We start from the raw sequence: 23,136 nt of genomic DNA, 5'->3' as shown, positions 1-23,136 counted from the left end.
CCGTAAGTGCTTTAAAGATAGTAGTTTGTTTAAATGTTGTAACAATGGTTTGGGGTAGTTACTTAAACCGTTACCTCTGGTTTATAAATGAGGAAATTGAGGCTTTGAGAGGTTAAGTAATGTGCTTGACCTTGATGTCCAAGGTCGCACAACTAGTTGTCGAGGCGGCCAACATTCAGGCCCAGGCACCCTGACCTCAGACCTATGTTCTTCATCACTGTGGATATTATACAAACAAAATCAAACAGAAGCACAGTCATGAAATGGGATGATAATTAAAGTGTAAGGTCACATTATTTCAAATATTTAACATCAGTAATTAAATATTTAAGGTACTTTTGCTTTCACTGACAGAAAATGTGTTGCATAAATATAGTTTTACATTGTTTAAAATTTATTTCATCAGAGTTGTAATTTCAGGGAAAAGGGGCTACAAAGGCTCACACGCTTCTGATCAGGTCTTTGCTGAGAGGTAATGTGGCTGTGTGCTGGCCTTCTGTTCAGTCCAGCCTCTGCTGGAGCTACTGCCTCAGGTGAGAACGTCTCGCCTGCAGACAGCAGCCTCCATGTGGTCTTCCCCCGACCCCAGTGTGTTCTCCAGTCTGTTGCAAGAGGTGTCTTCCCAAACCAACCAACCAAATACCATGTCACTCTTCTCCTTATTAGGAACAATAATATTGCTGTTAACTCTTCATTTAATCATAGGCCCCATTGACAACCCATGAAAGCTATGGGCCCTCTTCTAGTAAAACTAACTTTACACATTACTGTGTATTCTCTGAAACCATTTAGTAGAGATTTCTAAAATCCCATATCCAACTTTCTTCCTCATCTGATCTCCCACCACCTTTGTCCCTTCAGATATTTACACTCAGGTGCTATAAACCTTCCTGGCATTTCTCAGGCTTGGGCCATCCTCCAAGTCCTCTTCTCTCTAAAGTGAGCTCTTGGTGATCTGGGATACTGTGTGGGAATCCTGGGAGACCTTGTGATGTGGTTGTCAGTGACAGCCCAGGGTTCAAACCTAGTTACATAGATAAGCTCAGGGACACCACCCAGCTGATTAACATCTCAATTTCATCATTGGTAAAATAACGGTTGCATTATTATTTTACTGAGATTTTATAAAGATCAAACAAGGTAGTGAGTATAAAGGGCTTAATGCTTTATTTTAAGGCATGTTTCTGTTTTCAATCCCAGGGGAGCTGTCCCCTTCTCTCTGAACCTTGACTTGATTGATTCCTAACCCCACCTTCACCCCAGTGCTGGGGCACTGCCCCAGCACTCTGGTACAGTGTCACTAAACTGGTAGCACGTTTGACATTGTCTATTTCTCCATTTAGAACAGTAGTTCTTAGTTCAGTCTGCACATTGAAATAATCTTTGGAGCTAGTTCTATTAAATCAGAGTCTTGGGTCTGCTGTGCAGTGGTGCTTTTAAAAGTTCTCTAGCTGGATCTAATGCATAGTTTAGACTGGAGCCTCCAGGAGAGCAGGGTTTCATTAGTGAAAGCCCATTGCGGTCCTGGAGCTTGGCACAGAGAGAGGTGCCGTCAAGTGCCTTTGGAATGAATGAATGAATGCATGCATGCGAGACAGCAGACTATCCAGTATTTCTGGATATACATTTTGTTGTACTCGTTTGCCACCTGGAAGAAAAACTCAGACCCCACTTCAGGTATAAATCAGATGGTGATTTATTACACCTGCACAGGTGGGTCACTGCCCAAAGGGCAAACGGCACTGAAGAGAAAAACAGGCTGCCTTTTATACCTTTTTTGTGCTGTGTTGGCAGGCAAGCTGGCGAACACAGAAGCAGGACATGGCTGGTTAGCTCAGGGACGGGGTTACAGTCAGGGGAGCTACAACGTGGTGGGGTTACAGTGAGTTGGCTACATCGTGGCAATTGGCACCAGGACAGACTTAGCTTGGGAAATTTTGCTTGAGTAAGCTTTCCACCATCGTTTAGCCATTGCTAAATTGGGGTAAGTTGTACCATTGTTTTACCTGTGTCTAAGAGTTCTTGGAAACTCAGGGAACTTCCTTGTCCTGAAATCTGTTTGAGCAATTAACCCAAGACAGGGGTGGAGGGGCGGTTGAGACATGTGGGGACTCAGGCTGAGACAGTTAGGGGCCTCTAGGGGTCCTTTTGCTGGGTACTACAATTTGATGAACTTCAACCCATTTGATTATGAAAATACAGCATTCAAATTTAATATGTTCTTAACACATTTATATTTATACAATGGTAATCAATACCTAAGCAGAAAAAAAAAAGGTGCAAGTTTTCTCAAAATCTAAATATTGCTTCAGACGATTTCCCATTTCTGCATTAATGATTATGATTTTTCATTCATTATTTTGGTTTCCAAAGTCATATTAGCTAGGTTGTTTTAACCTACAAATCTCTTAAAGTGAGTCTAAATACCTGGACCTGAGGTTAGCTGTTCATTTGCTTGGTAACATTTTCTTAGATGGCTACATAACACTATCCCTTCTCTCATTTGCTTTGCAGCCGTCCCCTAGAGATGCATATGTAGATTTATATTTAACCTATGTTTGGACCTATCAATGATGGTGTTTTAGCTGCAAAAATGCACACAGTAGCATGAGAAAAGAGAAAGCAAAGAACTAACTGTATTAAAAATGATAGCTCTAGTAATTTGTTGAAATTAAATTTTCCCCAGAGTGGCTAGCAGAGCTGCTTTCCTGAATGCTAAATGGGAGCTAATATAGAACACAGTATTTCTTTTGTAAACAGTGTCAGAGCACCCTGACTAGTAGCATTAGCTTTCTTATCTGAATGCAAAAGATTCCTAAGTTTATTTTCAGCAGGATTTGATTTCAGGATGGCCTCTGGACATTCAGCTGCACGGTGGGGAAGGGAAGCAGATTCCTACCTTCCCTGATGAGGAGGATCAAGACTCCTTCTCCTGAGGCCTGGCCTCGAAATTGAAATGTTATCAGCTTTACAAAAAGAAAGAAAACCCATTACAAAAATGTCTCTAATTGTTGGGGGATGCTAGTAGTGGAAATGTACAGACTGGGTATCTTTATTGAAATAAAAATGGTTGATTCTGGGACTATATTTAACTTCTCCATAACGTTATTTTCTCCTAGGTAATCAGCTCTGATGTGGAGTCTATAGTTTCCTTCTGGGTAATAGACACCGGGCAGAAAATCAAACAGTTTACTGGTTGCCACGGCAATGCAGAAATCAGCACCATGGCCCTTGATGCAAATGAGACGCGGCTTTTGACTGGCAGTGCAGATGGGACCGTGAAGGTACGAACACCCCCAGGCTTCCCCACCCGACATGAGGGGCTAAAATTCTGCACCAGGGGATGCCGCTGTAGATTTCCTTTTGTCTTTTTGATGTCGCGAGAAAAGAGCTAAATAAGCCAAACTGTCTAATAACAAAGTGCCGTGATTATTTTTATGAGTGGATTATTTAGAATAAAAATAAATGTGGCTTACTTATTTCAGAAAGCCCCACTTTCAGTGTGCTGAATAGGGAACTACTTTTAGGGTTAGATTACTGGATAATTTTTATGTGCTCTGGCTAATATCTCTAGTTCCCTTTATCTAGATTGATTAAACGAGAAATGATAAGTAAGTAAACTTAAGTAAACTGACAGAATGGTCTAGATGCCAATCTTTCAGAAAATAAATATTTAAAAGAAAACCTATTTTTTAATTTGCATTTCTCTTACTTGAAGGTAAGGGAGATAGAAGGAGAGTATTTGAAAGAACAATCATAATCTTATTTATTATCAATCCTAAAATACTTTATTCTTCTAATTTTCTTGTTTGGTGACTATTAGTCATTTCTTTGGGGAGAAAGGTGCTATTTTGCTCTGCAAAGTTATCAACTTTTCATGCAAAGCTAGGGAGTTGCTCTCTGAGGTCAGGCCCACCTGGGAAGCTTCTCTGATCCCTTCATTCCCGAGAGGAATGACAGTTTTTGATTGGAGATGGCTTGTGCCACTCTGAGGGAATAGAGGGTAGTTTCCTGAGTAAACTTTGAATAGTTCTCAAACATGTTGTACCTGGGGTCAGACTCCCTGTGTGGTGTGGTGTGGTGTGTGATGCGTTTAGTTAGGCTGAAGGGAAGGGTGACACAAAGCTACAAAGCTACCTGGTTATGCAGGTGGAACATCCTAGCAGTTGGGGGCAGGTAAGAAGAGGCACACTAGGGGCAACCACGGGTGGGAGGCAGGGGCCGGGCTCTGGCAAGTGAAGTCAGCATCTCTCGACATCAGTAGAACTTGGGTCCTGGGGAGCTTAATGGAGTGAAGTATTGAAACGGAACTCATGTTTCAGTAAAGTAAGCTATTTTGCAGGAGCTCTGCTAAGATGTGTGAAGGTACTAGGATAAACCCAAGCCCAATAGCTGTGATGAAATAACAGAAGACTAACTGGAAATTGAGTGTCAGATGGTGGTTTGGGCAAAAGATGCAGCTGGTATGTCATTACTAGTCCTGGGCTCTGAGACCGAGCTGAAGCGTTGAAGCCAGAGGAGCTGCTGCTTCCATCCACCTGGATCCTGGAGAGTAAGAGGGGCAGGGTCTCGGGCAGCGGTTCTCAACCTGAGGGTCATGACCCACAGGAACTGTATTAAAGGGCTGCGGCATTAGGAAGGCTGAGAACCACTGGTCCACGGGAAACTAGGGGAACGGAGAACTTGCAGATGTTGCTGAAATGATGGGACTAAGAGATTTAGTAGGATGGGGGAGGGCAGTCAGATCTTTACGTACCTATTTGTGGTCACAGCCATGTTTAGAAGAAAACAAAGTGGCGTGGGTGAAGCCTGTGTATACCCCTCGAGTCTCAGCTCAAGGTCCCATCTCAGCAGCTCATGTGGCTCTCGTAGTATGATCACTGCTTTTGAAGGCATGTTTATCTTTATCTCAACCGTGCAGCAGAGTTCTGAGATCTGACAACTTCTGCTTGTGACATGTAAATTGGGATTGAGCTTCTCTGGCCATATTCTATGAATAAATAAGAATGAATGGCATTTTCCAATCTCATTTATAATTTAGCATCCAAAATCAGTACCTGTGTCATCAAAGACATACAAAGCTTTTTCTATTTATCATGGCTTTGAAGGGTGTATTTTTAAATTAATGGATGTTTTAAATAATGAATACATACATAAAACAAAAATGTTGAAATATAAAATGGGTATACAGTGAAAGAAAGTCTCCTTCTCACTTCTGTTCCCTGGGACTCCGCTGTGACAGGTTTCTTGCACAATCCCTCAGACCCACGAGCACTGTTTCTTTCTGGATGGCCGCCCACCATACACATTGTCCTGCATCCTGCGTTTTTCTGTCTTGGCTATTGATTCATATGAATGAACACACTATGAATAATATTAGTTAATTTTTATTGCGTGTTTATGATCTGATGAGCCAGGGGAGACTCTGAGTGCTTTACACACGCACACACACTCAAGTGCACACACTCTCCTGTAAGGTTGCCGCTACCGCTATCCCCATGTCACAGAGGAGGAAAGTGAAATCCAAAGAGATAAAGCAACTTGCTCAAGGTTTCATAACTAGTTGAGTTTTGACAGAGTCTAAAAATATGGAGATGATTCCCTTTTCCTTAAAGGCTAGATTATATTCTAGGGCATAGATGCTCCATATTCTGATTATTCAGACCCTTAGTAATGAGCAATTAAGTTCATTTAAATCTTTAGCTTTTATAAGCAACGTTGTGAGAATATGCTTGAAAATATGTCGTTTCACATCTATGAATAAATCTGTATGGTGATTTTCTAGAAGTTGAATTCTTAAGGCAAAGGGTGTATGCATTTTAATTTGGATGGGTAGTGCCAATGATGGTTCATAGTTGGGCTTAGTTTTCAAAGACTGGATGCTCTTTCTGGAGTATACCTGTTGGACCTGGGTTCTCACTTCACTGACCGGGCAGAGAGACTAGAACTGTGGGGCCCCTTTATGTGCGGGTCTGGCATCCACCATCACCAGAAGGTTTTATTGGCAAAATATGGGAAACCCAGGCCCTGGTGACTGTGTTTCAGGCTCTGGGTCACATGGTTAATCTGCTAAGCCAGTGCTTCTCAACCTTCCTAATGCCACAGCCCTTTAATACCGTTCCTGTGGGTTGCGATCCACAGGTTGAGAACCGCTGCTCTAAGCTTTCTTGAGGAGTAAGTTCCTGTGTCTCAAATGAAGAAGCGTTGACGTAGACAGACACAGTGAGAAAGCAAGGATTTCAGTAGACTCCAACGTGTGCTTCTTCATGTCTTTATATTGTCTCTCCCTGAAAAAAACACACATTAATTTATGGATTTTGAATCATCCATTGTTAGAATAGATCGAGAGCGTTATCAGTAGACTCTGAGATATATGTACAGCCATGTGCATTTTGGTCACAACCAACCAGGCCCACCAGTACTCGCCATTGTGTTACAGTTCCCGGCAGGAATCCGCACAGTAACGTGGGGTACAGGCTCGCACCCTGACAGCCATAGGGAAGACCTTAGGGGCTGGGTGTAGTGGGTTACATCACTGAGATCCGTGTAACGCTCCTGTGATGCTCACACAATGACAACGTGGCCGAACGATGCATTTCTCAGAAGGTGTCCCTGTCGTTCCTGATGCGTGACTTAATCCCCCACACCAGTTCTGCAGCCCCTTCTCCAGAAACACCAGCTGAGCATCCTCTAATTCAATTCAATTCTGACACTGTCTCCCTAGAGATAGCATCAGATCCCAACTTGAGGGCTCAGTGCTGCAAACTTCCCTTGACCTCTGATGCCAGTTTTAAACATGTTTTGACCTTTGCTTTTGACTGAGTGGCTATAAATCAGGGTTCTCAAGACTTCTTCCTTGGGCTCAAGTAATTTTCTAGACTGACTCACTGAACTCAGGGAAAAACGTTATTTACACTTAACCATTTATTATAAAGGATATTACGGAGGACACAGATGAGCAGACTGATGGAAGAGACGCATAAGGGAAGGCGTGTGGGAGGGACGTGGCTTTTCCACGCTGTGCACACCACCCCCAGCACCCTCCACCTGGGCCACCCAGCAGCCCCCCTGACTGTGTCACCCCCCAACACCCTCTGCCTGGGCCACCCAGCAGCCCCCCTGACTGTGTCACCCCCCAACACCCTCTGCCTGGGCCACTCAGGAGCCCCCCTGACTGTGTCACCCCCAGCACCCTCCGCCTGGGCCACCCAGCAGCCCCCCTGACTGTGTCACCCCCCGACACCCTCCGCCTGGGCCACGTGGCAGCTCCCCTGATCGTGTCCTCTGGTTTTTGAGGGAGGCTTCATTATGTAGATTTGAGTGATTCCATCATTGGCCACTGGAGATCAGCTCAACTTTCAGACCCTCTGCACTCCTGGGAATTTGAGGGGTGGGGTTAAAAGTTCTGCTCTAATCATGTTTTGGCCTTTTCTGTAAACAGCACCCTCCCCAGACTATTTAGGGCTCCCCAATCACCAGTGATGTCACTAGCATGTCAAAGACACTCAACACTCTGGAGTGTGCAAGGGTTTGAGAAGCTATGTGCCAGGAAATGGGGATGAACACCAAATTTATCTATCTATCTATCTATCCATCCATCTATCTGTAAATCTATGTATAAATGTCTAAATGGGCATATAGATATTTCACAATATCTCACAAAAGTAATAAATACAATGTCTAAATTCAAACGGTGAGACGGCCTTCTTTTCAGTACATATTCTAAGTGAATTGATCCTACTTCAGAGTGTAAGCACAAAAATTTAATACTTATATTTAATAAAATAATACTGTTACACAGTATTATAAATATATTTAATAAAATAATACTGCTACACAGTAATGCTTATAATAACACCGTTACACAGTAATACTTATAATAACACCGTTACACAGTAATACTTATAATAACACCGTTACACAATAATACTTATAATAACACCATTTAGTACTTATAATAACACTGTGTAACAGTAATACTTATAATAACACTGTTACACAGTATTATTTTACACATTGAGGAAGACATTTTCTCTTCATGTCTCAAAGGTGGTTTTACTTTTTCTCTTAAAGATATGGGACTTCAACGGATATTGTCACCACATACTGAATGTTGGGCAAGACGGAGCTGTGGATATTTCACAGATCCTGGTTCTTAAGAAGACAATCCTGGTCACAGGCTGGGAGAGGTATGACTGGGCTTCATGCAAAACAATGGGAAGGTAGAAGGAGAATGTTTTCACTTGAATTAAAATCTAAAAGAAAGAAGAACATAGAGATCTTGACTGATTCTTGGTCATTAACTGGCTGGTGACATAGGTGAGTGATACCCTGGTTGGAATCAGCTGAACGCTTAGTGGATATTATAAGATCACAAAGCTTCCTTGGCTTTGAGAGGTGTTCTGGGAATATCTTCTGGCTTCAGGAATTTGTCTTTTTCTTTATCCTTTTCAGATGGGGATGCAATGCAACATCTTGAGTTGCAAAAGTTTCCCAAATTTTATAGTCAATAAATTCTTAACATGTAGATTATATTATTTCAACTGTAAAGGAGCTTATTCACCCTTCTCCTGGGACTTATTTTCAATTACTCTGACATAGCGCAGAGAAAAGTAGCCCAGTGTGCTCCGAGCTGGCACTTGCTTTGTCCTGGTGCAGTAAGGGCTTCTCACAAGCCACTTAGCCTTCCTGAGGAGCAATTCTCCATTTTCATTATAAGGAAAATCACATTTCTTTCCTTTTCTGCTGAGAGAACTAAGGGATCATAAAGAGCCTTTTCTATGGCATTGTGTAAGCACTAGGAGAGTTAAAGTGTGACGTGTTTTGAAAATATATTGCCATCCATGTAATAGTTCACAAAATACTGCTCTAACCGGTAATTGGCCCAGTATTGTTCACTGTTCAGTTAGTTTCGGGCTAGGATCAAATCACATTTTATACCTAGGCAACCAGACATATATACGTAGTATTTGAGGATTTTTATCCATCATAGCAAAGACGTTTTTCTTCTAGTGCAAATGTGCATAGGCAGACGGGCAGACACCAGGCTCACACGTCTTTGTTTTTGAGGGTGGTTTGAAACATAGTCCACATTATTCTACTTGATTGGAACCCATCCAATTATCCTTACCTTTGAAGGACAAGACTTCATATCTCTGAGAGCAATCACGGTCCCTTATCTACTGAAAACCACTCCACCACGCTATGAGATAATGAGCTCTAGAATTAGTCTGTGGCAAGGAATAAGTTTAATTCTCTAATACTGGGGCGGGGTAGATGTGTGGTATCTGGCTGATCTAATTTAAATTTTTAACACAACAAAAAGGAGTTTAAAAAGTTAATCAGTTTAATTCACAACTTGGAGCTAGCATTTTCTGTATTTTTAGGTATCCTTACTTAAAAGTTAGGATCTAATCGATTTTTCTGATTGCTTACAAAAGGAAATTTAAAAGGTTAGATGTATAGAGTCACATGAAAGTGGTTTGAAGTAACAGGTGGTGTTCTGATCTGTGCTGGTGGATGGTCACTTTCTGTAACTTGGGTAAGAGATTTTGGGAAAACTGGAGTGAGAAAAGAAAAAGTTATCACTCTTCCCATCTCCTCCATCTGTCCATCTTCCTCAAGGTTGTCGGGACTTGGATGCCTTAGTTGCAATTGAGAATTAAATCAACACATTCTCAGTTATATTTTTTCACTTTTATATTGGCAGATTTAAAAATTATATTTTCTAAGCCAGAAGCTTTATATCCTTTTTTATCAGAGGCATTTAGCTAAAGAGGCAAGAGGGCAGGTAATTGTTTATTTATGGTTTGGGAAAGATGAACCATTACACCAAGTTTGTCACCAATTACTGATTAGGAGAGAAATCACTGGAAGGTTGACAGTCATCTTATTTAGCTTTCTTGAAAACTCAGAGAGATACTGTGAAGTAAAGTTATAGCTTTAACTTCAGGCTCTATCTGAGTACAGAGATTGACTCAATACTTTTCCCTGGGATGGAATAAAACTGAAATTTATTGAGTGAGGTACCTAAATACGCCTCCAATCCATTTTATTTTTAGTACTGTGTAGCATCAAGCTATTTACACACATTATCTAATTTACTTCTTAGCTTCATTTTGGATAGTAGCAATGTTTCATAGATACCTCAAATGTTTGTTCGGCTCTTAACCTCTCTGAGCTCATTTATCCATTAGCTTTCCGGCTTTATCTGATTGCAATCCAGATTCAATATGTTCTAAACTAAAATCATTATTCATTTTCCTCTCCAAAACCTACTTTCTCTTAGATTGGAGAGCATCATTTAATTGCGAGAGACCTGGATATCCATCTTGGCTCTTCTTTTTACCACTTTATGACCAAGTAGTCACAAAGTCTTATTTGTTATCTTACATATTTCTCAAACCTGCCCCCTAAGGACTACACCCATATTATTCAGAGCATCCTTTGAATGATGCCAGTTGTCTAACTCATCCTCTCATCCGGTAATGCTCACCTGACGCACCTGCAATAGATTCTGCTCTCTTCAGCTGTAATGATTTCCCTCTACAGTGAATTCTATGTTACTTCCTTGTTTAAAACTTTTCAAAGTTTTAATCTGAACTCCCATGGGCCTGGACTGATGCTTTATTCTATAGTTTCATTTTCACTCATTTTTTTTTGTATATTTTAAATTCTATTACATCATAGCCTGTCATTAGTATGTTCTGAAACTATAGCATTTTATACCCCTCATGCCTTTATTCTCTTCTCTTATCTAGGAGTCCCTCTCCAAACTTTTTTTTTTTGCTCATGGCTTACATTTTAGAACTTTTTCAAATATCTTCTCACCAGGACACTTCTCTTAACTCCCAGGATGCAAGTGGGCCCCTCTTTGGCTGCCTTCTTTAGCTCCTTGGTTTTTATTTAACTTAGGTATAATAAGCACACACATGAGCATGTACGTAAACATGTATGTGCCTCGTGCCTATTAGATGCACAGTGATACATGTTGACTGAATTAATAATGATTGTGGAATAAATAGGGAAAAGTCTAAGAATTACCGACTCTCTTTACAGGGCAGGACACTGAGGCTTCAAGAGGTTAGGTAGAAAGCTAGTAACCCACTGAGCTACAATTCTAGGCTAAAGTTTATTCTCTTTCCCCCACTGCCTTGTGGACGGGGTGCAAATGGAGTCATAAAATCATGAGAGAGAAAATTATATTTTTTAAATAAATAATGGAGTAGGTTAGTCATTCCAGTTGAAGCTTATAAATCAGTTTTGTACTTACATAAATAAGTGCACACACGCACAAAGTGTTAGCAACTTAATATATCAAAGATTTAGCATACTGTATTTTTTCCTCTTGCCTCTCTAAAAATGTTTTAAAAGTATATCAAGGTTGAGTACAGAGTTAGGAATGATGGTAGACTAAATGTGAAAAATTATGATTTCTGTTGTCAAGGGAATCACATTTTATTTGGCAATTCAACACATATAAGGTGGAAAATGACAAACACCATCATTTGGTCTTACACAAACTAGAGAGCCCATGTTGGAATACATATTTAGGAATTCATATTTAGAAATACAGTCATTCCTATCTAGAGAAGTTTTTGGCAGAAAAAGAGAAACTTTTTCAAAGAACTCCTTGAAATGTTTCTTATCATTTTAAGCAAAATATACTTGGAGATAAAGTTGTGAATTGAATAGAGTCTATTCAAAAATACCTGATCGAATCTTTGGCTATATTTACATTGGTAAAATTAAATGAATAGATAATTGGTTAGTTTTGCATTTGTTCAAAGTACATATAGTTCTAGTAAAATTAATCATTCTTAATAGTTTAAGATTTTATCTTGCCCCCAATTTCTATGATTGTATATTTACAACTCCCTCCCCAAAAATGAACTCTCAATTTCCCTCACTTTTTCTCTTTTCTGTAAAGGAAAAATCTATATGTCTCTTTTCTCTAGCTTTGTCAAGGTATAATGAACAAACAAAAATTGTATATGTTTACAGTGTATGAGGTGATATTTTGATATCTGTATACATTGTAAAATGATTACATTAAACTAACACATCACTTCATATACTTATTGATTTGTTTTGTAAAAAAACCCTTTTTATCAAGATTTTATATTCTTAAAACATCTAGATGTACACATATACTAAAAAACAGAATCTTTCATATAATTTGAAATAATTCTGAAAATTTTATCAATAATTGCATCCTTCACAGAGTTCTGTAATGTTGATGCCCAGTATATAAATAGCTGTTGATAAGATTTTTTAATTTTTTTATTAAGTCATTTATACATAGATCATGAATACATTTATGTCTTTGTGGGATTCAATGTGTTGACTATTTGTACAAATTAGAGTGCTTATATCCTACTAATTAACATAGCTTTCACCTCATTTACTTAATCACAGTGTTAAGACATTTGTGTTCAATACTTGATAGATTTGACTTGTACCCTTGCAATATGCTCCACAGGTGTGGTCCCACCATTAACCCTGCCTCTATCGAACCACCCCCCTCCCTTCCCTCCTTCATCCTGGACTATCGTTGTGATTCATCTTTCATATGAGTGTGAGTGATTATAAATTGGTTTCACAAAGGTCTAATAACCAGAATCCATAGAGAACTCAAACTTATTAATAAGAAAAGAACAAGTGGTGGTGGTGCCTGTGGCTCAGTGAGTAGGGCGCCGGCCTCATATGCCGAGGGTGGCGGGTTCAAACCCAGCCCCGGCCAAACTGCAACAACAAAAAAAAAACAGCTGGGCGTTGTGGCAGGTGCTTGTAGTCCCAGCTGCTTGGGAGGCTGAGGCAAGAGAATTGCATAAGCCCAAGAGTTAGAGGTTGCTGTGAGCCGTGTGATGCCACGGCACTCTACCCGAGGGTGGTACAGTGAGACTCTGTCTCTACAAAAAAAAAAAAAAAAAGAAAAGAACAAGTGATCCCATTTCACTGTGGGCAGGAGACATGAACAGAAGCTTCTCTGAAGAAGACAGGTGCACGGTCTACAGACACATGAAAAAAATGCTCATCGTCTTTAATCATCAGAGAAATGCAAACCAAAACCACTTTGAGATATCTTCTAACTCCAGTAAGAGTAGCCCACATCACAAGATTTGTTGGCGCCTGTGGCTCAGTGAGTAGGGCGCCAGCCCCATATGCCGAGGGTGGTGGGTTCAAACCCAGCCCCAGCCAAACTGCAACAAAAAAATAGCCGGGCGTTGTGCGGGCGCCTGTAGTCCTAGCTGCTCGGGAGGCTGAGGCAAGAGAATGGCGTAAGCCCAAGAGTTAGAGGTTGCTGTGAGCCGTGTGACGCCATGGCACTCTACCCGAGGGTGGTACAGTGAGACTCTGTCTCTACAAAAAAAAAAAAAAAAATTAGAAAGTAGATCAAATGTTTGAAGTTACTTAAGAATACAACTTATCTATCATAGAATATTAAATTATTAATAATTGCCTTACTAAGGAACTGTAACTTGGTTTCTGTGATTAGGATAAGGCTCAGAATGAATATTTCCAAAGTTGTGACTTATCATAGAACAACTATGTGGAAGGTAAAGAGGGGGCAGGTTTGTCTGAAGTTCACAAATAACCTTTAAAGCTAGTTCTGTGCTTCTTCCAGTATTCAAAATTGACTCCATAAACTTAGGTAAATAGGAAAAAGAACCCAAATGAACTGATAAATATCGAACCAATTCTCTGTCTTTGAGACACTCCTTTGTAGGTTAAAAAGCAACAGAGGGCAGGTCTTAGTAGGACTTATGATATTGGGCTAATAGTGTGTGGGCGACCAATCTCTGATGGAACCTGCAGTGGACTGTGTTTTGTGTTCTCTTCTTAACAATTTCTACATAATAATTTTGGGTCAAAAATCTGTTTTTCTCTCTGTTTCATCCTAGAAAAAGGGATGTTCTTAATCTTTTTCTTTTCCTTTTGTATATATATTTTTTCCTTTTACAGGTAATTGTCCTCACAGAATTGGTCATCACATCTAAATTCCGAATTAGAGACGTGATTCATCTCCACAAGATAACACAATGACTCAACTTGGGAGCAGAACTCTGAGGGTTTAAATATGTAGTGTAGATGGAACCAGGAAACTCCTTCAATGCTAGAAAGAAAAAGTCTCTGAGACTTCTGAAATGGTCTTGAAAGTGGCTCACACTGAACTTTAATTTTACTCTTGGCAAAAGTACAAACTTAAAAACAGTCATCTTTGAAATGGAAAAAGTTTAAGAACTACCGTATGGATTCTTAAGTTATTTTAAGGGCATCTGTCATTTCCAATGAAAGTTTCAGGTTCAGTTTTAAGAGTAAGGTGGCAGCTAATTAGTTTTTCAACATTTTGACACAAAAGGTCAAATATCAGGAGGCTGCTTTTTATACCATGTTATAAAAAGAATTTTTTTTTTTTTGCCTTTGAGTGGCATTCTGCACATATATCTAATATATCTATTTAACACGAGTATCTTGGTCAAAAGACATTTGATGTTGAACTTTGGCTGGGAGATAATAGAAGTGATATAGGATTTACCTCTTCCTTACCATTCTCACTCTACATTTTCCATCCCCAAAGGTTAATCTCTTCAACCAAACTTACCAGCAGATAAAGAGAAAATTGAGAATATAAGATATTTTCCTTGAGTTTTTGGAGTGGAACAAACAATTAAGAAGGTGTTTGATATTTACACTGTGGCTTTGAGTGCCCTGTAACATTCATATAACATTCAGCCGTACATTCAGGTAGAACTTGGGAAAGCAAACACTGAAGAAGAGATAGAAATAAGTATTTAACACATGGATTAGACCCAGATATTATTGGGTCTTGAATAATAGGCTCATGTTTGAATTTTATCATGTAGAAAACAGAAAACTAGTAAATGTTTTTAACTAGGGCATTAGCCTTATCTTTTATCATGCTGTTTCTTTCACCTAGAGAGCTTTCATTTTCTGAGTCTTATCTTTCTTTTATGGTCCACTTCAAATATCAGCCCTCAACTCAGCCTTCTGTGATTTTTGCTCTGGGCTGTCACGGCTGTTGGTCAGCCCTTCATTAACACTTAGTGTACTTCACTCTGCATTTTGGTCATTTTATACTCATGGCACTGTATACTAGAGAGCCATGAACAGGGGCTGCTACATAGAAAACGGGAAATAACTTGCAGAATAAATGAAGAGTCCTCGATTAGCAGGATGAAGAATGCACCAGCAGTGGCCAGACCAGAGGCAGTGAAATTGGTAGGAGGCTGTTGCTCTGATAGTGAGCTCTGGTAGGACCATTGCGAGGCTTTTAGAGTGGTGAGGATAGAGGACAATTTCAGGGAAGTGAAGAGAGAAGGGGAATGGAGAAACCCAGCCGAAGGCTGCAAATGCTCATTTGAGAGGTGGATACTGAGGGAAAGAGGGGCTCTGCCTAGGCTGGTGGCCAGAGATCAAACCATCCAGTGGAACAAAGCAATATTGATTGATGCCCCACAATTTGGACAGCACACTCTCCCCTTCCTCCTAGGCACCGGCACCAGGCATTTCATTCTTTTCTCATCCTTTCCTGTCCTTATCAGCAGTGACTTAAGATACTGACCTCTCTAATATTATTCTTTCTTTCTGTTCAAGATGTATCTGTCTTATGTCCCATTTCTCTGGGGCAGCAGTTTCTAAGCATATTCTACAAGTAGTAGGTCTTTTTTTTCTTTTTTGTAGAGACAGAGTCTCACTTTATCGCCCTTAGTAGAGTGTTATGGCATCACAGCTCATAGCAGCCTCCAACTCCTGGGTGCAGGCGATTCTCTTACCTCAGCCTCCCGAGCAGCTGGGACTACAGGTGCCCACTACAATGCCCGGCTATTTTTTTGTTGTAGTTTGGCTGGGGCCGGGTTTGAACCTGCCACCCCTGGTATATGGGGCCGGCGCCTTACAGAGCCACAGGCACCACCCCATGTAGTATGTCTTTAAGATGCTGTGGACACCTAGAGAATGGACTGTCTGGCCAAGTTAGTCTGAGAAATGCCACAGTGAATGTCAATACATATGCTAAATGAGAAATATTGATGAGAGGAATTTCATTGATTTTATTTAAACTACCAAACATTATTTTTCATAGATCCACCCGCTCTGTGTCAAATGTTACTGTCATAAAATGCTTAGCACGCTTCCACTATACCCAGGAGGGGAACTTTGTGGTGCCGTCTTGGAGATGGATAACTAATCTATAAATGCATACATGTTTGGTGTTAACGTTTGGGAAAGAGTAATTAACCTTATGATGTTGAATATTCATAATCTACCGGAAAATTCAATAAGCAAGCCCAAAGGAAAGTTGAGCATGGGAAGCTCGGGCTGGTGGATGACGAGTGGGGATAAAAATTTGAGCAGCATTGTCTTTAAGACCTCTCAAATCGTACCTCCCAAGAGGATAGCGGCTGCTCAGTACCCATGCCCCTTTTAGATCCACAGCTAAACTCTATATCCTTCTGACTAGGGCCCTCACTGTGTTTCGACCCCAGAACTTCAGTGGCTTTTTCGTCCAGTCTGAAGAGTGGAAGGGCGGAGCACAGCACCATGATGACATCTTGTGTGTGGCGTTTTTACCTCCGCAAACTCTCGCTACAGGTGCATTGAACCCTCACTTGACAATTCATGGTGACAGTTTGGTTTGTTTGGCTCACTCCCTTTTGGAAGAGCCTTTTCTCAACTGCAAAAGAAATAGATTTCATTTGTTTTTACTTATGATTGACACATAACAATTGTACATATTTATGGGGGACAGCATGTCGCTTTGAAACATATATAAATCGTGTAACAATCAGATTGAAGCAATTAGCATACTCCTCACCATAAACATGTATCATTTCTTAGTGAAGAGAACATTCAAAAATCTCTCTTGTAGCTATTTTTGAAATGTCCAGTATACTATTGTTAATTCTAGTCCTCCTACGGTGCAAGAGAGTGCTAGAACGTATTCCTCCCCTCTGTCGTAGCTTCGTGCCTGTTCATCGATTTCTAACCCCTCGTCTTCTTCCAACCCCATCGTGTACTTCTGTGCACACAACCTTTTAGATTCCACAAATGAGTGAGATCATGAGGTATTTGTGTTTCTTTGGCTTATTTCACTTAGCATAACGTCCTCCAGGTTTACCCATGTTGTGGCAAACAGCAGAACTTCATCCTGTTTTTACAACTATATATAATTCCAGTGTGTATGCATGCCATGTTTTCTTTGTCCAATTGTCTGTTGATGAACATTTAGTTGATTCTAAACGTCTTGCTGTTGTGAGTAGTGCAGCAGTAAACGCAGGAGGGTAGATACCTCTTCAACATATCGATTTCATTTCCTCTGCCTCTATATCACGTAGTGGGATTGCTGGATCACATGGCAGTATAGTATTTAATTCTTGAATACAATTTACTGTAAGATGCCCTATGTAAGTGTTCAGTTTTCCCCACATGCTCACTAACACTCGTTATCTTCTGAATTTTGATGGTAGCCGTTCTAACTGGAATGGGGCGATATCTCACTGTAGTTTTGACTGGCATTTCCCTGAGGGTTAGTGATGCTGAGCATTTGTTATATACTTGTTAACTATTTGTGTTTCTTCTTTTGAGAAACGTCTGTTTAGATCTTTTGCTCACTTTAAAATATGGTTATTTGGTATTTGTGTTGTTGAGTTGTTTGAGTTTCTCACATATTTTGGATATTAGCTCCTTATCAGAGGTACAGTTTACAACTCCATTTTCCCATCTTGTGGGTTGTGTCTTTGCTGTCTTAATTGATTCTTTGGAAGATGAACAGATTTCTTGAGAAAGCAATCCTTGCTCCTCTTCGACTTTATTTCTAGGGGAATACGTTGGTGGTTAGGGCCATCAGCGCCTATGCCTCGCTCTTTGGCTTCACATCCTGGTTCTACCACTTGCTGCAGAGTGATATTGAACAAGTTATTTAAGTTCTACGTCATAGTTTTCTATGCCTAATAATAATATATTTTTTATTTCGGTTTATACGACGGATTATCTGTGCCAAGCTTTGACACAGTGCTCGGCATATAATAAACTCATCAATAAATATTATCTTTTATATTTTATGTCCATTTCCCAGGAAGAGCATTAGGGCCATTGGTTATGAATCACACCTTGTTGGCACTTAGATGTTTCATAATAGGAACATATTAATCCTTTGTCATAATTTAGACTTGATAATCTTTGTTACAGACAGTCCTCATCAAGTGTCTACAAATCCAAGCTGTTAAAATGGTCCCTAGGCATGCTTTGCTATGACATACTAAAGAGGATTAAAACTTGTTGTATTATTTCTGGCCAAAGAAAGCCATTTATAGAGGCAGTTTGCATCATGAAATTCCAACTCCATGTTTTGACTGACTATTGTTTTTTTATGGAACCAAAAATGTCATCAATTAGGAGAAATGAAAAATTACAGGAAAAGAGCCAGGATATCTATGAAGTGTTGCGATATGAGATTTATTGATCTATTTGCATTTATTTTCCACTGATTTCAGGACTTACCTGATTACTTTGTGATAGGGCCAACCCTGTAGCTGCATTTGCTTTACAAACACCGGAAGTGCACTCCAGCAGAGAGGACCACAGCAAAATGTGATAGAGACAGTGAACAGTAAAGCTGTGTGGTTGTTTGCAAAGGTGTAATAAAATATACTGGTGGATAGACGGTCCCCGCCCTCATGTGCATCTCATCAGTCCTATGTGAAAATGTTTGGGCAAGCATTTTGTAAGTACAGAATTTCAAAATCATAGAAGATGAATGCTCACTTCCATGGACAATGAACTCCATCCCCCGTTGCCAATTTGTGAGTTGGCAGGTCGTTCTTTACAGACCAACGCAGAGTTTAGTTCGCATTTCTCTTTTCTCTCCCTGAATCCCAAGAAAGTTACCATCTGTATGTCCCATCCAAACTCACCTCTTCTCTTCTGCTCTTTTCTAGCCATTGACTCTCAGTAGGGAGTTGTCTCCCCTGAGCCACTGAGAGCTTTGCCCCTTGCTCCTCCACAGGAAAATGTGGAAAATCAGGAAAATCAGGAAAATCAGCCTTACTCCTTAGGCTTCTTTCTGTTCTCTGGGAAGAGCAGTGCCAAAGGACTTCCTGCAGGAAAAGCTTCAGGATTGGAGAAAGCAATATTCAATAAAGGATACAGGAAGGAAGGGATGGAGAGAAGACACACACAGAGCACACAAGCACACACAGACACACAGACACACACACAGACACACAAGCACACACAGACACACAGACACACACAGACACACAAGCACACACAGACACACAGACACACACACAGACACACAAGCACACACAGACACACAGACACACACAGACACACAAGCACACACAGACACACACATAGACACACACAGACACACAGACACACACACAGACACACAGACACACACAGACACACACAGAGCACACACAGACACACAGAGCACACACACAGAGCACACAAGCACACACACACAGAGCACACAAGCACAGACACATAGACACACACACAACACACAAGCACACACAGACACACACAGCACATGCACGCACCCTCCCTCCCCGCCCCAAGGGATGTGGGGAATAGACACCCAGGAGGACTTGATTTGTTTGCCCTTACTAAATAATAAACATGTATGATAATAACTTTTTTAGTACTTAAAATATGCTTGACAGTATTCTAGGTATGTTTTATTTTTCACAACACTCTTATAAGAGAAATACAATTATTAACTCTATTTCTCATCTATAATTGATGAGACAATTGTGGTATCAAGTAGCATTCGATAACCTACTCAGGGTTACACAGGTAATAAGAGGTAGAACCGGGCGTCAACTTGTTTAACTGCAAAATCCTTATTCTGAATACTTTATGACTATAAAATAAAAGGAGATAACAGCAATTTCTATTATATACACATATACCCACTGCACAGATCATGCTGTGAGTATTGTAAACCTAAAGTTAATGAAATACTAGTAGTTATTCATGTTTCCAAAAATATGGAATCTGGCCCTTAGCAGGGCCAGTCAGTGTGAGGTACCTTGATAGTGACTTCCTCTAATTGCTATTGCATGTGTTTTCTATTCTAACGTTTTGCAATTTTTTTTTGGCTGGGGCTGGGTTTGAACCCACCACCTCTGGTATATGGGGCCGGCACCCTACTCCTTTGAGCCACAGGTGCTGCCCCACCATCCTAACCTTTTGTTGATTGATATTTTGCATCCTGGCTCCCGTAGGGAGTTATGATGGAGAAATTGTTCTGTGGAACAGCAGCACAGAGAATGCCCACCACGTCCTCCACCCTGATTACCAGAGGCTGCTGACAACTAAGTCGGGTAAGTGCAAGTTGGAGACTGGAAGGATGTGGCTTAGTGAACGCACAGTGGGCTTAGCTGTTTATGCATGTATCGGACACAGGTTGCTCCTAAATTATAGATGATTGGCTATAAGCACGAAGGATTAGGGATATTGCTGTCTTGACAAACTGACTAATGGGAACCTTGAGATTCACTTGGCTGAGCAAATTTTCCACAGCCTGCCTTTCTCCCTCTGCATGCCGTATCCGCGTTTCTGAATTATGACGGCAGGAGCACGGCTCTCATTTTTATTGAGTTTAGTTTTTTCCAATAAACCTTCATTGCCAAATTGGCTTTGAGTGAACCTTGGGTACCCCTCGGTAAAAAAATGGGAACTTGTGTTCACTTCATAGGCTGTCCAGGCTCAGTCTAGACTTCATATTAAATATTATGCTGCCTGGAAATGTTAAGTTACGCCTTGCTTTAGAATCCTGTGTGGAGCATTAGATGGGAGTATATTGTATTTTATGGAGTTTAGCAGAGCACATGAATATTTTATACTTAAACAAAATGTCTTGACAATTGCCTTTCACATTTTATGCTAGTTTCCTTAGCTACTAAAGGTTTTTCCTTAGACTAATTTAGTTGGGTAGTGAATATGTCATTCCTCATGGCCCTGTGAGGTTCTGTTGTCTCAGCTGAATAAACTCACAGAGACTGAATTAAACTTTAGGAAAAGACTGGTCATCAGATGAAGTTTCTTTTGTGAAAAACTGAGGAAGTACTTTATTAAGAGTAAAAGAATCAGCTGAAGAGATTTAGAGGTTGCTTGGCTGCAAACACAAAGCTCTGACCTGCTTTTTGTAGAAAGAATTAAGCATCAGGATTCATAGGAGCCTTCCATGGAGAGGGTAGAATTCTGCCTCTTTCTGCTGGACTTCAGAAGACACAGAAATAAGTGAGAGAAAAGTAAATGAGATCAAATTTCTAAAAGACATGAAAGGGTTTGATATAGATTTCTTGTTTTAAAATTTTTATAGCAGGAAATTTTATACAGCTCTATACAGATTTTTTATAACCATGCAGTAGTCATAGATTCTGCGATGGCTTTCTCCAGTTTTCATGAGCGAGGCCTAGAGATGATATCATTAGATCGCTATCAGGCATGTCCTCTCCAGGGTGACTAGCTAACAAACAGTGTTGCTAAAAGAAGACCTCTTGTTCATTAACATTTTTGCAAGATTAATATTAATTATTAATAAGCTGAAAATGCCATGATATTAGAATCGCACTTGTGTCACACATCAGGCTAAGACATTAGCAATGACTATAATATCAAGTCCTTATTAATTCATATCAAGAGAAAACATAGTAGGTGTGCATGGAATATGCAAAACAAAAATGACATCAAACAATTCTTTTTTTTTATTAAATCATAACTGTATACAATGATATGATTATGGGGCATCATACACTCACTTCATAAACCATTTGACACATTTTTATCACAGTGGTTAACATAGCCTTTCCGGCGTTATCTCAGTTACTGTGCCAAAACATTTACATTCTACATTTACCAAGTTTCGCAAATACCCCTTCTTTAAGTCGAGGTTGAGGAAGTGAACAGCAGGAAAAGGCTTGATGAATGTTGACTGCAAATCTAAAGTGAAACCTGAGTGTGATTGAGACGGTGAGGGAGGTGGGCCTGTTGTTTCCACGGGCACCAGTTTGGAAAGGAGATGTTTTTAGAGCACCTGCCTTTGTCTCGGTCACAGGACCTCAAAAACTTCCCAGTGCTGGGAGAAACCGTTCCACTCCCCCCCAGGCAGACCAATCTCCCACAGGAGTCCACACCTCTCAGATTGACACTGAGGGCAAGAATGCAGTGATGAGACTTTGCTTCCTGAAAGCAAGAAAAGACATTGCAGCGACAGGTAAATTATGCATTTATCTTTTGCAAATAGTTGAAAATGGAGCATTAGGGAAGTTCACGAGTTTCTATCTAGGTCTTGCGGTGTGTGCATGGAGCTAACAAGTTAATGGTGAGTCACGGGAGGCCATGGCCAGGGCATAGGGGGTCGGGGTTGGGAAGGACAGGTCCAGCAGCAGGAGCCAGGTTAGATCCCACTACTGATTTATCCAGTGTGTCAAGCTGTGTGTGTCAAGATCAGGGTGAGAATAATTCTGACTAACTAGCTGACATGGCAGCAATGCCAGTGTTATTTCAGCCGAGGCATAAAGAAGTTTTTAGACAATAGGGGCACAGCAGGCTTGATACAAGCCTGCAATATATGAGTCAGATCCTAAGTCCTCACACAGTAGAACGGTGGAGTCAGACAGATGCCCAGGCATCTGGTATTACGATGGGCTGAAAGAAAGGTGAGGAGCTTGGAGGTTGGGAGCATTCCTAAGATTTGGAAAACAAATGCTGGTCCCGGGCCAAGAGCTGCCTGCTCTCTGTCTTTATAAATGTATATACAGGGTGGACATGAAGTGTGTGTGCGATTTAAAATTGTTTAACATAGTAAATTGCATAAGCACTTTATGCCCACCCTGTATATGTGTGTGTGTATATATATGTATATATAATATATATTTTATGTATTATACATATGTTTAGTTTTTTTTTTCTTGGTAGTGCTCTGCGTTTCCTTACCAGCTGTGCATACTTTCCAGAATAACTGAGAGTCTTGGTCATAATTTCTGTTGTGACGTATGTTAACACTGATGCTACCGTGTGATTTACTGTAGTTATTTTGTATGATGTAAATGAAATATCCATTAGCTCAAATTTTCATCTGCTGTAAATGACAATATTAGC

At 40.4% G+C, this 23,136-nt stretch overlaps 1 protein-coding gene across 1 annotated transcript in view; it reads left to right on the top strand.

Annotated features, from left to right (window-relative positions):
- The window catches only part of WDR49 (WD repeat domain 49), a gene marked incomplete at its 3' end in the record, with an annotated part of 157,560 nt that overhangs the window by 83,147 nt on the left and 51,277 nt on the right, over positions 1-23,136 (top strand). The window contains 6 exon segments of the mRNA XM_053599684.1: positions 3,120-3,284; positions 8,074-8,189; positions 16,484-16,614; positions 20,256-20,349; positions 21,952-21,962; positions 22,091-22,249. Of these exon segments, the coding sequence (XP_053455659.1) occupies positions 3,120-3,284; positions 8,074-8,189; positions 16,484-16,614; positions 20,256-20,349; positions 21,952-21,962; positions 22,091-22,249 (676 nt within the window).

The sequence above is a fragment of the Nycticebus coucang genome, chromosome 8, assembly GCF_027406575.1.
Source record: "Nycticebus coucang isolate mNycCou1 chromosome 8, mNycCou1.pri, whole genome shotgun sequence".
Classification (NCBI taxonomy): Eukaryota; Metazoa; Chordata; class Mammalia; order Primates; family Lorisidae; genus Nycticebus; species Nycticebus coucang.
Note: the sequence above shows the minus strand (reverse complement) of the source record. Positions and strands in the feature narration are given on the sequence as shown.